The sequence below is a fragment of the Amphiprion ocellaris genome, chromosome 18, assembly GCF_022539595.1.
Source record: "Amphiprion ocellaris isolate individual 3 ecotype Okinawa chromosome 18, ASM2253959v1, whole genome shotgun sequence".
NCBI lineage: Eukaryota > Metazoa > Chordata > Actinopteri > Pomacentridae > Amphiprion > Amphiprion ocellaris.
In genome coordinates, this window is record NC_072783.1 from 2600674 (window position 1) to 2616107 (window position 15434).

The 15434-nt window shown below is 37.9% G+C and overlaps 2 protein-coding genes across 3 annotated transcripts; both read right to left on the reverse strand.

Moving 5' to 3' along the window:
- Window positions 1-3683: 3683 nt before the first annotated feature.
- LOC111570767 (peroxiredoxin-like 2A) lies at window positions 3684-7246 on the reverse strand. Its single transcript, XM_023273697.3, has 5 exons — window positions 6875-7246; window positions 6646-6737; window positions 5302-5442; window positions 4974-5138; window positions 3684-4130 (listed from the first exon to the last, which is right to left on the reverse strand). The coding sequence occupies exons 1-5, from the start codon at window positions 7023-7025 to the stop codon at window positions 4017-4019; spliced, it is 663 nt and encodes a 220-aa protein (XP_023129465.2). The 5' UTR covers window positions 7026-7246; the 3' UTR covers window positions 3684-4016.
- A 1537-nt stretch (window positions 7247-8783) lies between these two features.
- Window positions 8784-15371, reverse strand: dydc2 (DPY30 domain containing 2). Of its 2 annotated transcripts, XM_055004454.1 has the most exons (8): window positions 15159-15371; window positions 13515-13602; window positions 12395-12560; window positions 10595-10963; window positions 10316-10456; window positions 9901-10086; window positions 9313-9468; window positions 8784-9165 (listed from the first exon to the last, which is right to left on the reverse strand). In XM_055004454.1, the coding sequence occupies exons 3-8, from the start codon at window positions 12539-12541 to the stop codon at window positions 9130-9132; spliced, it is 1035 nt and encodes a 344-aa protein (XP_054860429.1). In that variant the 5' UTR covers window positions 12542-12560; window positions 13515-13602; window positions 15159-15371; the 3' UTR covers window positions 8784-9129. The 2 variants fall into 2 exon arrangements, with proteins under 2 accessions (XP_054860429.1, XP_023129456.2); XM_023273688.3 differs by lacking the exon at window positions 13515-13602.
- Between the last annotated feature and the right edge of the window lie 63 nt (window positions 15372-15434).

Consider the following 15434-nt stretch of genomic DNA (forward strand, 5'->3'; position numbering starts at 1 on the left):
TGAAGAAAACAAGGGTGACTGTATGTTTACAGTTTAGAAGTATGCAATGCCAAACCTACAGTTTTCTAGTGATGAAGACTAATAGCTGAGTGTAAATACATCACAAAGATGATTTTCTATTTAGATGTCTGACCACTGTGGGAACATGAGCCATGACATCCACAGAGAGACATGCAAGGCAGCCTCTGCATGCAGCCTTTGGAAGGTGCCTTACAGTCAGTCCAACACTTGACAAGTTCAGGCAAGTCCTTTGAAACAGTGGCAGTTGTAGTGTAGACAGGAGTTGGTGGAGAGTCTGGGGAATCCTGCTGCCATCCCATAGAGACGGCCTAAACTGCTGCATGGTGTTTGACAAGTGCCTTTCCCCATACCAGCCATATTTATATTATGTCCCTGTACAAATTAGCCTCACCTGATAAGCTACTGGAAGGAGTGCTGATGGAGTGCATCACTGCTTGGTGGCATCCTTTGTGAAAGAAGAGAGAAAGTTGTGCAGCATCCACAGTTGTGATGTTGTCCTCAGAGACACCATAGATCATCAGGACAAATCTCTGGAGCATGGCTGTCTGCCCTGGAATAAGGTAGCTGATTGTTTGTCTGAGGACTTTCATTGCATGCTAAGCCATAGTGGGGCTGGTAGGCGACTCTGAACAGTGGCAACATGTATGATATGGATGGATGAAGTAGCCTCTGTGATGCAAGAGCATTTCTGCAGCTTTTGTGCCACATGACAGGATTTTGACTCATCAGCTGCACCACATCCTGACTTTCACCACTAATGTCCACTATAAACTCAGGCAGATCCCCAAACACCTTCAGCTCCTGGATGTTATCTGCAGCTTTTTAGAACATGACTGCAATCTTTCAGGATTGTTTCTCAGTTTGAATGATGAAAAGGGATCTAATGTTTTTTCTTTCTTTTTTAATTTAACCTTTATCTAACCAGGAAAAATCATGTTTTAAGATTAAGAACCTCTTTTGAAAGGGAGTCCTGGCCAAGATAGGCAGCAGCAAATACAAAACACAGTTATAAAACTACACGTTTTTCAATGTGGAATGTGGACTGACATAGGAAGCATGAACTCCAGTCACGGTATTCCATTATGGTTAATCTGAAATGAGACATGGAGTTGCTTTAACATCATGACATCGATAGATGAGCATTAACAGGCATTCACAAGTAAAAATCTATCAAATAATGAAGCTAACTAACTAGCTTGCAAAATGTAGGTTGTGTTTGTTTTGATAATAATGAAGCTAACTAGTTACTCACAAGCTAGTTATAATGCAGCTAACTATTTACTAGCTAGTTATAGTTATCTAACATTAAAAACATTTTTCTATTCAATGAGAAAGTCAGCTTCAACAGCTGTTACAGCCCCTGGGGCATCTGGGCAGATGCTACTCCTGACTGGTTGAAATCTCATGTTACTGAGGACAAATGTAATGGAAAGAAGTAGCTGCACTGCTTAAATATGTTTTTTGAGGGAAAAGATCAGTAAAGTCACTCTGATGACACAATCTTTTATTTGAAATGTGCACATGTACCCCCAGTTGTCATGGTGAAGGGAAAACTGTTGGTTTTTGAACTTGAAACCTATTTTATTGGATTTCTCGACTCCAAAAATGTACATTTTGACACCAAATGTGTCATTATATCTATAACAGAAGCAAAGATATGGGCTCTAGAGTATTTGTGGCACATTGGTGGCCATTTTTGAAAAAAACGTGTTTATTTCCGATACAAAGTGTCATCTCACTTGTGTCTTAGCATAAATTTATTTGTATGACCCTAAGGCACTCGCATATCAAAGGGGACCTTTGCATCGTGACTTGAAGTCAAAGGCCTATTGTTTGACCTTCACCTCCCTACTATTACCCTGGTGAACCCAAAAAGACTGAACCTCAGCTTAGAAGCTCAAATGAGTGAAAAGAATGTGTGACAAAGAGACAAGTTCCATCTGTTAATGAAACTCTGGTATCATGTTGTGTATTTAACTGAGTTTTATTTATACGGCGCCGATTCACAACATCTCAAGGCAGCTCGTATAGTAAGATAATGATCTTACAAATAGAAAACCGACAAATTCAGACGTCTCCCTTTGAGCAAACTCATTATCTCTGACCTCCAGTGTTTTCATTTTGTTCGCCTCTTCCTATTGTTGCATAGAGATCAAATTAAACAGCTTCCCCTTCAGGATGGAAGAACACTCTGGCGAGAACAGAGAAAGTAAATTAATAATTCCAAGATGCATAAATGTCATTTTAATGATGCACTTAGTTTGGTAGCTAGCTTAAAGGACACACAATATCTCAGGATTTGTACATTTCAACACACCCATAGAGTATAGTACAAGTTAAATCCCACATCGAGCATCTCCTCTGAACTCTTCAACACATTTTCTTCGGTCTCACATTACAAGATTTAGCAGAGCTGTGACATTTCTGCGAAAACAAGACATGTCTGACCTTTTACTCGGAATGATTCGAGGCAAAACTGTGACTCAGCGGCCTGGTCAGCTGATGTAGAGTAGAGGTCACAGCTGGCATTTTGGGTGAAGGCCAGAAACTCACACACTTAGGAGATGATGCTGAAACATTTTGTGAAGTAGAAAAGAAGAAGCTTCATCAGGTCTGATGTCTGTTTGCCTCCAGAAGCTGCAGATTAAGTCTAGATTGTAGCTGGAAACCTCCTGATCGGTTTGAATTTTAATTTGTAACAGGAGCCCTAATACTTTGTCTAATCTTTTACTTTTAAATTGATTAAATACCTCCAATTCCTCTGTGCTCACGTTGGACTATTTCAACTAAAAGCAAATATTTAACAGTGTGGGAACCTTTTAGGAAAGCTGACGAACTATATATATATATACATAAGGAAACCCTGTATTTAACCCTGTAAAACCCACTGTTGCAAAAATACGTTTTATTTTTTTAATTAGTTTTTATTATTTGTATCTAAATAAATATATTATTTTTGCAATTTTTTCTAAATTTGGGTTGTACAGATTATACACACACACACACATATATATATAATTTTAAATATTTTTTAATTATTAGTTTTTATTATCTCTCTATATATATGCATTATTTTTTGCTATGTTTTTTTCTATATTTGGGTTTTACAAGGTTAAAGGTCTACACCCTTCAGATAGATGCCAAATTTGATTAGTTATTCTGTCTGGTGCAGAAATAAACATGCACAGTAGAATAGATTTCAGCATTAGAGATTACATATATTTTAATACCCACTAAGCTTGCATTGGCAAACAGCTGTTTTAGTGTCAAAACATTTTTTAAAACAAACTTATTTGCATGATTAGGTGCATCTGAAGTACCAAATATGCAGCAGTAGACACCCAGAATGTATTTCTATAAGATGTTTTTAGTAAAAAGGACAATTTCAAATGTATTCAAGGTCCTCCAGTAAGATTAAGTTTCATCACACTGAGCAGAAAACTCCAAAATACTGCAAACTGTCCTCCTGAACTGCAATGTGAAGCACATCATAACCCTGTAGACTGGGTGTGGTTTTAATAGCACTAAAGTGAATCAAACCTCTCAGGAAACCTGATCCTACATGAGGATGTTGACTCCAGAAAATATTTTAACTCTCCATTCTGGTTCTACAGAAGTGCAGCAGCTTCTTCCCAGCAGTGACTAATAATAAAAACAAACGGTTAGAGAACAAAGACGAGCTTTATTGTTCATGATGCCTCTGGGCTGCCAGGATAACACAGCGGTACTGCAGAGTAAATGCAGGAAACGGAGTGTTTGGTATCAGGTCTGCTTCTTCTGTCGAGTTTAAAGACAAACCGTCATTAAAAACACTCCGTCTCAAAGTGCGTCCTGGTGTCCCAGAGACCAACAAACTCACAGGTCTGATGTGAACTTTACAGATATCCCCTCCTCAAAGCAGCATTAAATCTTTCTCTATACAGCAAATCAAACATTTACACGCTTCTAGACTTTCTGCAGCACATATTCTGATCCAGCGGAGGGAATAGAAGGCTTTATTTGTTCTCTAAAGGCTGCAGCTCCTGTGATATCCTCCTGACAGCTTGGATGACCTCTTCAACGTTGACTTTGTCTCCAAACTCGATCTCTCTGTGCTCCAGAAGTATTCCCTGCAAGACAACAACAACATGCATGTGACTGCATTTCCAAAACCCACAGCAATTACGGTTTACGTTCCAATGATTTATACTTATTAAACGTACCAAAGGTGCATTCTGAATTTAGGTAAACACTGTTTTAGGTACTCTACACCTGCTGCCTGGAACTCACTGCAGAAAACACTGAATCTGAAGGAACTCATCACCGCTGGAACTTTTAAAAACTGTATGACAGATCTTGCAGCAGCTATTTTTCACACTTGTTTTAACCCTCATGTCGTCCTGCAGGTCAAAATTGACCCATTTTAAAGTTTGAAAATGTGGGGGGAAAAAAAATTTACAGTGAAACTTCTGATGTCCACATTTTCAACATTTTTGGGAAATCTTTGACCATTTGGTGGAAAAAAGAAATGTTAAAAATGTTTCTTAAGAACATTCACAAAAAAAAAAAAATTCAACCAAAATCCAGCAAAATTCGCTGGATTTTGGTTGATTTTCATGTGAATGTTCCTAAAGAAAATATTAGAAGTTTTACTGATATATATGGAATCACTTTAGATATTATTAGGATTTTCTTGTAAATTTTTACTCATTTTTTGAAAATATTTACAAGAATTTTCTTGCCAAATTTGGGGATTTTTTAAAATAAAACTTTTAAGGGAAATTTAAGGAATTATTGGAATTTTCTTCCTGAAGGTTTTGCAAATTTTCAGAAATTTGTGGAATTTTTTTGCAGGATTATTTTCAGACAAGGAAACAATATTTTTTGGTGCCTGTAAATGAGGACAGCAGGAGGGTTAAAGTAAAAATGAGATTCAGAAAGCAGCCTTGATTTGCGTTTTACTGTCTGAATACCTGCTCTCCTTGTCCAATGACGAAGACTCCACCCAGGACAAATCCCTCCCCCAGAATGTTTCCTGAGAAGCCGTTCTTAAAGGCCCTCAGGCCGTTCATCCAGACCCCGACACGCAGGAACCCCAGCAGACCCATCTTCCGCTCACGGGGACCATAAAACCGCATCTGAAAGCAAACCAGAACCGTTGAGTCACTCATGCAGAACCTAAACTGATCCGTCACAAATCCTGAATGGCTTCAGTGTTGCTGAAAAACTGGTTAAAGGTCAGTCCAGGGGAAAACCCAGCCTGACAATACACCGATTCATTAGAGAGGATAAAAAGTCCACCTTCTCATCCAAGAAGATCTCCCCCTTGAAGAACGGTCTGAAGTTCTGGACCTCGGTGCCGACGTCCTCCTTCACCACGGCGTACAGAGGAACCCCGAGCTGGTCCAGCTGGGGCTTCAGAGAGGACAGCTCTGCAGCCTCCTGCAGACACAACACACATTAAACTTCAGAGAGTTACATCGTTTAGAGTTCTGGTTGCACTTTTAGTTGACTTTGAAGGTTCTATGTTTATTATTGATGGAGTGTTTAAGATGTGTGGCCTATAAATGGCCTCTTGTGACATTTTTTAGTAGTTAAAAAGGCTACAGATCTACTTGAGTCTCTTCTTGGAATTTAGGCTTGAGTTGTAACTGTAATGAACACTGTGGATTTTATAAGAGTTATTTCTCTAATTATCTGTCCCAGTGCAAAGACAAAACAACTTCTCCTTTGAGTATGAAGAGAGCTAAAACCATAAAAAATACCAGATTGCTTTCTTAACCCTCCTGTTGTCTTCATTTACAGGCACCAAAAAATATTATTTCCTGGTCTGAAAAAAATCCAAATATTCAGCAAAAAAATTCCCCAAATTTCTGAAAATTTGCAAAACCTTCAGGAAGAAAATTCCAATATCCTTAAGTTTCCCTTAAAAGTTTTATTTTAAAAAAATCTACCGGTGAGAAAATTCTTGTAAATATTTTCAAAAAATGAATAAAAATCTTCCCAAAAAAATCCTAAAAATATCTAGTGATTCCATATACATCAGTAAAACTTCTAATATTTTCTTTAAAAACATTCACCAAAAAAATAAAAAATAAAAAAATCAACCAAAATCCAGCAAATTTTGCTGGATTTTGGTTTATTTTGGGGGGAATTTTTTTGCTGAATATTTGGATTGTTTTCAGATAACAAAACAATATTTTTTGGTGCCTGTAAATGAAGACATCAGGAGGGTTAATAGAATCAGTTTTATAAATGAGCTCTGATGCATTGGACTTGTAGTCTTGTCCACTCACAGCTGTATCTGATCTACAGAGGAACAGCCAATCAACAGAGATGTCAAATACTGGAAGGTTTCTTTTTAATTAAACATGCAAATTAAGTTTTGTTTTGGAGTTTGTGTTTTCCATCTTTATTGCAAATATATATTAGTTTTAGATGTTGGTTATCAGCTCTAGTGAACCATAATCAGTCCTGAAAAAACCATATTGTCCAACATCTATGTGACAAACAATGCTTAATAAAACTGTTCTTGCTGCTTAAGAGGGCAGAAAAAGACCAAGAGTTAAGGAGTTAAGTTAAGGCTGAATACCTGAAGACAATAACTGCTAATATTTTATCCATATATTTGGTGTCAGACTTTACCTCTCTGCACAAAAATCATCCAGGCCGCCGGACTGCCATGATCACAGCTCCAGACTTCTCCCACAGAGTTCTGGCTTTAAAAGTCTTCACATCTGAGGGAGAAATGAGGTTAAAGGGTGAGAGTTGAGCAACAGATTAATCCAAGAGAAATTCCAACAGAACAATAGCCTATTTCAAGACATTCCAAGCCCCAATAAAGCCATAAACGGTCTATTTGTGACTGATTTACCTCCTTGCAGGGTTTTGAGCTCAGCCTCCTCTAAATATTGGATCGTAGCTTTTAGAGGTTTTGTCAGGAACAGATCAGTGAGGATATTCATGACTCCAGCGACGAGGCCGCCGATGGTGGCGGCGACGTTTCCGATGAGCTCCAGAACCATGATTCTGTTCACTTTTGCCGCTCAGCTCTGACCGCCGCTGCGTCTAAAGGCGCATTTAACCTCCAGCTCCGGCGGATCTCCCACGTGTTCCCTCAAACCCAGCCTCCTTTCTTGGAATTTTTTTTTTCTTTTTTTTTTAGAAAATTGATGCCGATCAGACGGACTGATTAATCACAGCTGCGTTTTCATCCAGTCTGCAGCGACAAGGAGGAAGACGACTGGTGGGAGGTTCAGTAGAAAACCAGCTCTGTGCGTAAAAGTTAGACCTCCTCCTTCTGGTGCAGTTCAAGGGTCAGTGATTGGAAAATGCACCGTCACTGAGGTAAAAAAAAAACAACAAACATGGCTGCAATAATGCAACAGGCTTACACAATGAAACATCTGTAAAGTAGGAAGTATAAAAATAACCAGGAATGTTGCAGAAAATAAGTCGTCTCACCCAATAAAACCAGCTGACACAGTTTTAGCAGTTTTTCTCTCAGAGTTTTTAATCAGATTTAATCACGTTTTCCCCCCATAAAACCTGCTTTTCTTATTGTTAATTCACTTGAATATTTGACCCTCGTTGCAAAAGAATGTAAATACACTTAACTCTCCTGTTGTCTTCATTTATGGGCACCAAAAAATATTGTTTCCTTGTCTTAAAAAAAATCCAAAAAAGCAAAAAAATTCCCAAAATTTCTGAAAATTTGAAAAACCTCCAAATTCCAATAATTCCTTAAAAGTTTCACTTAAAAAAACACACAAATTTGGCAAGAAAATTCTAGTAAATATTTTCAAAAAATGAGTAAAAATTTTCCCAAAAAATCCTAAAAATATCTCGTGACTACATATATATATCAGTAAAACTTATATTTTCTTTAAGAACATTTGCATAAAAATCAATCAAAATCCAACAAAATTCACTGGATTTTGGTTGATTTTTTGTGAATGCTCTTAAGAAACATTTTTAATATTTCTTTTTTCCACCCAAAAGTTTTCAAAGATTTCCCAAAAATGTTGAAAATGTGGACATCAGAAGTTTCACTGTGAAAATATTTTTTTTCCCACATTTTCAAACTTTAAACTGGGTCAGTTTTGACCCGCAGGACGACACCAGGGTTAAAGTGTGTAAATGTGGAAAGTTTCTCAGTATTTACTTTATATTTCAGTTTAACATGAGGACACACCGGCAGGATTTGTGAAATTACAAGTAGTTTGGAACCAATTTTGCTCCGTTATGAAGCTTAAAGTGGAAGGAAGTAACTGGTTACTGGATTTAAGTACAATTTTGAAGTACTTTGCTTGAGTATTTCCATGTAATGCAACATTAAACTTCCATTCCACCTCATTTCACAGGGAAATCTTGTACTTTCTGCTTCACTACATTTATCTGACGCTGTTTTCCAGAGGAAGATTTGGCACAAGCTTTAAATCAGTGGTTTTCAAACTTTTTGGTGTGAGGTCGGGCTCATATTTCAGATGTCTGACTTGTTTAAAACTTCACCAAATAGTGATTTTTACCTCTAAACGTCTTACCTGGTTGAATTACAATAAATGTTCAAATTATCTAACACCTCAGTAAATATCAAAGATGGAGGAAAAAAAGCCCAAAACCTGTAAACAGATTTATCTGACAACATTCTTTCCTTATTTTCTCTCCCATTAATCGTCTGTTGAGGCGTCAGATTCATCTGCTGTCCCTAAAGAGAGATAAAAATAGATAAAAAGTAGTTTAAATGAGCTCCACCTCTAGGAACACGCTACCTACACACATGATGTCATTCATAATAATAATATATCATTTATTTTAACACTTTAATTACACTGGCAGCAAATACTTCATATGACTTATGTGAAGGATCTGAATGTTTTCCAGTGTGACTTTCTGACTGATAACAGCTTTCTGGTTGCTGATGGTTGAACAATATTAGTTTATGCATAAATTCTACAGGATATTTTATGTGTTTTAAACAGAGAGGATCTGCAACAAATGAAGCTACTGAAATCAAACAGCTGAAAAGAAAAGATGTGTGATCAATATTTGTTCAATATTTCATATTTGCAGATACATGTGCACACAGAAGCTATGATGTTATTTGAGTTTATGTAAAAGACGACAGATTTATTCTGTTTCTTCTGCTTCTTCTTTTTCTTCTTCCTGAAAAGCAACAGAAAACCTAGTTACAGATTATTACCGAATTACTAGAAACAAAAGTGTACAGACTAGGAACACATTAGAGCCCTTTATTGTTCTTTTAACACCTGAAATGGATCATTTATGCAGATTTTTCTCTCCAGTGTCTACCTTCTGCTGGGCGTCTTCCCCGTCAGACGGAGGTTTTTCAGCCTCTTCTTGTGAACTTGCAGGTCTTTCATTCTGTGTTGTTTCTTCTGTTGTTACGTTAGTTTCAGCTGGAGTCCAGTTATCTGTCGTCTCAGTCATTTGCTGCTCATCACCCTCCTGAGATGAAATGGCCAGAACAGTTCCAGTTTAGCATTAAACCATGTATCTTGTATTCCTGTCTCTAATTTCCAAACTCAACCCTGCTGCTTTGTTTGGACCAGTTTTTCTCATCCACAGGGTTTTTCCTGGTGCAGATTTAGCCTTTTACAACTCATGATAGCAAGATCAGTTCAAGAACAGTAAAAATAATGAGTCTGTTACCTTATTTCATAGAAATCTATGCATTTTCTGACATTTGTGACCCTTTGATGAACAAAAAGATCTCCTGTGTTGACATAAATCAGACCTCAATGACCAAAACTTTATTGTTCTCACTTCTAAACTTCTTTGGAAGACACATAATTTCCTCTATGCAGGTAAATCTAATAAAAATGGAAATATTCCACGTTTATGAAGGATAATGAGTCTGTAGCTTGAGTAACCACACACCTGTTCCTGCTCCTGGAGACGAGGAGAACTTGATTTTTGCGTCTCCTCTGCAGTTTCTGTCGTCTGTTCTTCTTGCTCTTCAATCAGAATCGTCTCCTCTGGTTTGATGTCGTCGCTCTGTGGAGCTGAGGTCGACTCCTCCTGGACAGAGTCTTCAGGTTTACCAGGTTCTTCTTCTTCATCAACCTTGTGGTGAAGGACAGATAATATTAGATCATGACGAACACACCGATCCTGTCATTCTGCCTTTCCTCATCCTGACTCCTCTCTCTGTTCTGGATGCCTGAAACATTTTGTGGAAACTGACATTCGGTATGTCATTGTGTTTCCTCCTGTCCTCCTCTGACCTGTGATCTTTCACTTCTAATCTGGAAACCAAATCATCAGCACAAAAGCTGGATATCAGCAGCATCACCTTCTCTGTGTCCTGAGGGTCAGGAGTACGAGGGCTTCGTTTGTCGCTCGGCTCTTCTGTTTCATTTGATTTCAAATCGCTAACATCCCGTCTGGGAGTCGACTCAGTTTGTTCAGGTTGAGCAGATTCAGATTGATCGACCTGCAGAGCAGATGGGAAACAGAATAAAGAACTCAACTATTTTAGCAGCACAGTGAAACATTTTTCTGCAGTATTTGACCTCTTTAACTATGCAGGTAGACATTATGTACGATTACACTGATGTAACTGTCTTCTCACCTTTTTCTCATCTTGGTCATCGTCTTTCACTTCTTTTTGTTCAGCATTTCTCTCCTCCTCCTCAGTTTTCTCTTCTGCTGGATCAGTCTTTGCCTCCACGTCTGTTGTCTCCTCTACTTCATCATTCTTCAGCTCTACTTTGTTTCTTTCATCAGGTGTTTCTGCAGCCTCCGTTTTGTTGTCAGTGTTGAGAGCCTGAGATGAGGAAGAGCTGCTGACCTCTAATGGTGTGCTCCAGAGACCTACTTTTGTCCACTCCTTCAAGGCCTCGCTGATCTTCCTCTCCTCCTCCTTCAGCTTCTCCTGGTGCAGCAGCTCTTCTGTGGCTTTCTTCTTCTCCTGCTCCAGGAGCGCCAAAGAGGCTTTTTTCTGCAAATAAAAATGTGGTAAAACAACAACTAAAGCTTCAGACAAAGAGAAGGGACACTGTTGTACATTTTTGCACCCTTTATACTTGTAGTTTCCAAAAAACTTGACACCACTGAAGGCTTGTAAACAGTCTGACACCTCACACCTTTTATTTGTTTTAAGCCTGAGGCAGCCATCGATCTCCAGGCCTGCAGGACTGTTAGCAGTTTCTGAAGCTAATCTAAAGGTAAGAGGTGACTGGGTTTTTGTTGCCCTGGGCCCAGAAAGCTTTGTATCTTTCAGCTTGATAAGCTTAGATTGTCTAAGCCTCTTTTATCCGCTACAGGAGCTCTCAAAAACTATTTGAAGATCGAGGCTTTGAGGTGATAGTAGCTGTAGAAGAATGATAAGCAGAAGTAGCTTTAGTACTGCAGTTTAATAGCTAGTATCAGTGTTTCCCAGGGGTTAGCCCCCTGTTGTCCTCATTTAGGGCACCAAAAAAATATTACTTCTTTGTCTGAAAAAAAATCCAAAAATTCTGCAAAAAAATTATGAATAACCACAACTCCTAATATTTCCTTTGTTTTAGTGCAAAAAAGTACATTCCAAAAATGTTCACATTTAAGGAATCATCTTTTTACAAAACATTATGAACAACCTGAAATTTCTTAAGAAAAATAAGTTCAGTTTCAACAACATTCAGCCTCAGTTTATCATTTCCACATTACAACTTCCAGATCACAGAGTGTCTACAAAGGAACACAATATTTAGTCATCTGGAACTGAACCGTCTGGGATTTTACTTTATGATCAAAATGACAAAAGTCAGACAAAAATAGACAAAAAACAACAAAAATAAGACAAAATATTACAAAAATGAGACGTGAAACAAAACAAAAAAGGGACAAAAAAGTTGATAAAAATGTTACAAAGTGACAAAAAATGGACAAAAGAAGACAAAAAATGACACAAATGACACAAACGAGACAAAAAAGAAACAAGATAAAAAAACAGACAAACACAAGCGAGACCAAAAAAACCCCCATGAAACGACACAGAACGAATAAGGGAGACAAAGAGGAAATGAGAAACAAAACAACAAAAACATGAGACAAACGACAAAAGTCAGACAAAAAAAACCAACAAAAACAAGACAAAATATTACAAAAACGAGACACAAAGTGACCAAAAAACAATGAACAATTTAGTATTTTACTTTATAATCAAAACAACTTGTCATGGTCTAGAAATTATTTCAATTTTATAGTTTTACTAATTTACAATCTGCAGTTAATGTCTTCTCTGGAATTTTTACACTTTGAGGGCCGGATTGGACCCTCTGGAGGGCCGCTATTGGCCCTGGAGCCGCATGTTGGACACCCCTGGGTAAGGCAACACCTGACAGTTGTGTGATACCGCCCCCTACCGGCAGGAGAACATACAGCAGCTCACCTCAGCCTCATATTCCTCATTGGAGTTGTGCTTGTAGAGCCAGTGAGCCAGATACAGAACAGGGTCCACCGGTCGCTGCTCCGCCACTTCAGCCAGTCCTTCCACCAGACATCTCCCCAGATGCTTCTTTAAATACTCCGAGTCCATTCTGTTCTGTTTTTAAGTCCTGAAACACAGCTTAGATCAATAATAACAGTTACCCCGTTAAAGCTACGAACCTCCTCCAGTGTCCGTTAGCGTCCGTTAGCGTGGAGTTTTCCAGAAAATTAAAGTCGCTTTTTTTGACGTTCAGCTACATCGCATGTTTTTCTATTTTATCGTCAATCACTTATATTGTAATTCAGCTCAATAATAATAGAATAATATAACCCAGTAGCCAAAACAACGACAACAAAACGGACTTTCTCTCACTGCGCGTCCGTGTGTAGCCGCTGCGTCACCATGGTAACGGTGTCACATCGTTAATACTCCCCTCAATCTGGTTCCTACTTCCGAGTACTAGTATATTACGTCTACTGCTACCGCTGGATTTTGGTTGATTTTTTGGTGAATGTTCTTAAAGAAAATATTAGAAGTTTTACTGATATATATGGAATCACTTTAGATATTTTTAGGATTTTTTTTGAAAGATTTTTACTCATTTTTTGAAAATCTTTACAAGAATCTTCTTGCCAAATTTGGGGGATTTAAAAAAAAAAAAACTTTTAAGGGAAACCTTTAAATAATTCTTGGAATTTTCTTCCTGAAGGTTTTGCAAATTTTCATAAATTTGGGGAATTTTTTTGCTGAATCTTTGAATTTTTTTCAGACAAGGAAAATATTTTTTGGTGCCTGTAAATGAGGACAACAGGAGGGTTAAGCTGGAACTATCTAAATTAAACTTAATTGAAAAAGTAATTATTATTATTGTCAGCAGCAAAGCCTGTAGGCCTGATTTCTCTCATATTTCAGTATCATTTAATGTGCTGGGCTCCGTGTCCTGAAACCAGGACACTTTGCTCACATGGGAGGAGGAGAAGGTGGGAAAATTGGAGTGGGCTCCATTTCCAAGAAACAGATGACATCCAGTTAACATTTGTAATCACAGATATCATTTTCCTTGTATAATCATACCACACACCTTTCAGCCAAATATAGCCTTCATATCGTCAGAAAGACTCTTCCAATCAGCCTGGATGGCATCTCCTGATGCAGTTCTGTCCTTCTCACTGCATGTACAGACGGGTTTAATCAAACGTATTAAAGAATCACATCTCTTGTTGAGACATTCTGAGTAAATGTTGACCTTTGATGGCTTCACTTCTTCACTAATTGCAGGTTCTCTCATTTAAAAGCTAAAATAGCAGACATTTCTGGTTCTGTTTCACTTTAATTAATCATGATTGGTGAGATTACTGTGGCATTTCAAAATGATTTACACGACTGTTTTAACACGTGTCCGTACCCCCAACTAGGAGAGATCAAGAGTCACCAATAAAACAAACAAGTTTCATGTAGGAGACTTCATACAGAGTTTGCATGTTCTCCCTGTGCATGCGTGGGTTTTCTCCGGGTACTCCGGCTTCCTCCCACAGTCCAAAAATATGCAGAGGTTAATTGATCATTCTAAATTGCCCGTAGGTGTGAATGTGAGAGTGATTGTTTGTCTCTGTATGTAGCCCTGTGACAGACTGGTGACCTGTCTAGGGTGTCCCCTGCCTTCACCTGAGTCAGCTGGGATAGACTCCAGCCCCCCCATGACCCTAGTGAGGATTAAGTGGTGTATAGATAATGGATGGATGGATGGACTTCATACAATTAAAGGTCATCGTGCTGCCATCTGGTGGCTGTAGCAGCAGGAGATCTTTAGAGGGACCTCCTTAACCCTCCTGCTGTCTTCATTTATGGGCACCAAAAAATATTGTTTCCTTGTCTGAAAAAAATCCAAAAACTCAGCAAAAAATTCCCCAAATTTATGAAAATTTGCAAAACTTTCAGGAAGAAAATTCCAATAACTCCTAAAAAGTTTCCCTTAAAAGTTTTGCTTTTCTTTTAAAAAAAAAAAACAAAAAAACAAAAACAAAACAAACTTGGCAAGAAAATTCTTGTAAATATTTTCAAAAAATGAGCAAAAATATTCCCAAAAAATCCTAAAAATATATAAAGTGATTACATATATATATCAGTAAAACTTCTAATATTGTATTAACAACATTCACAAAAAATCAACCAAAATCCAGCGAATTTTGCTGGATTTTGGTTGACTTTTTTGTGAATGTTGTTAAGAAATATTTTTAACATTTCTTTTTTTCCACCAAAAAATGTTCAAAGATTTCCCAAAAATGTTGAAAATGTGGACATCAGAAGTTTCCCTGTAAAACTTTTTTCCCCCCACATTTTCAAACTTTAAACCAGGTCAATTTTGACCCGCAGGACGACACGAGGGTTAAGGGAATTATATTTTCTTCTACAATCAGTTATTAATTACCATTCAAAATAATTAGCATAAACACAAGTTTTTTAGTCCAAGTATTTCCATGTTATTGTAAATTAATTTACAAGTGCTAAAATATATATCTTTTTAAAATGTTGCAAATAGGGGAGGGGACTTTAAATCCTGATCTCAAGGTGAAGAAAAATGAAATTCTCCAATTATTTTATGAAGCTATCTTAACTTGAAGTTTGTGTGAAATGAACTAATTTAGAAATTTGACTTCACACAGTATCAACATGATTAACATTATATCCATCAAAATAAAACCCAGAAGGTAAATCAGTAAATTACATCTCTTATCTTGAACCGTGCGTTTATTGAAGTGGTGGCGACAGTTCCTTTAAATCCCTTTTCAGAGTAAAGCAGATGTTGGAGGCGGTTCTGCTGAATCTGCTGCAGCTCTTCCAGGTGAGAGGAGAACCAGCAGCAGCGCTGTAGCCGAGGTTCTGCTTCGTTGGACTCTGGAATGCGTAAAGGCGCTCGGCGGATAGAAATGTGCGCAGCAGCGACCAGCTGTGTGGGAAGAGACTCTGCTGCTGAAGTGTCAGAGGTCTGATCTGATCCTAC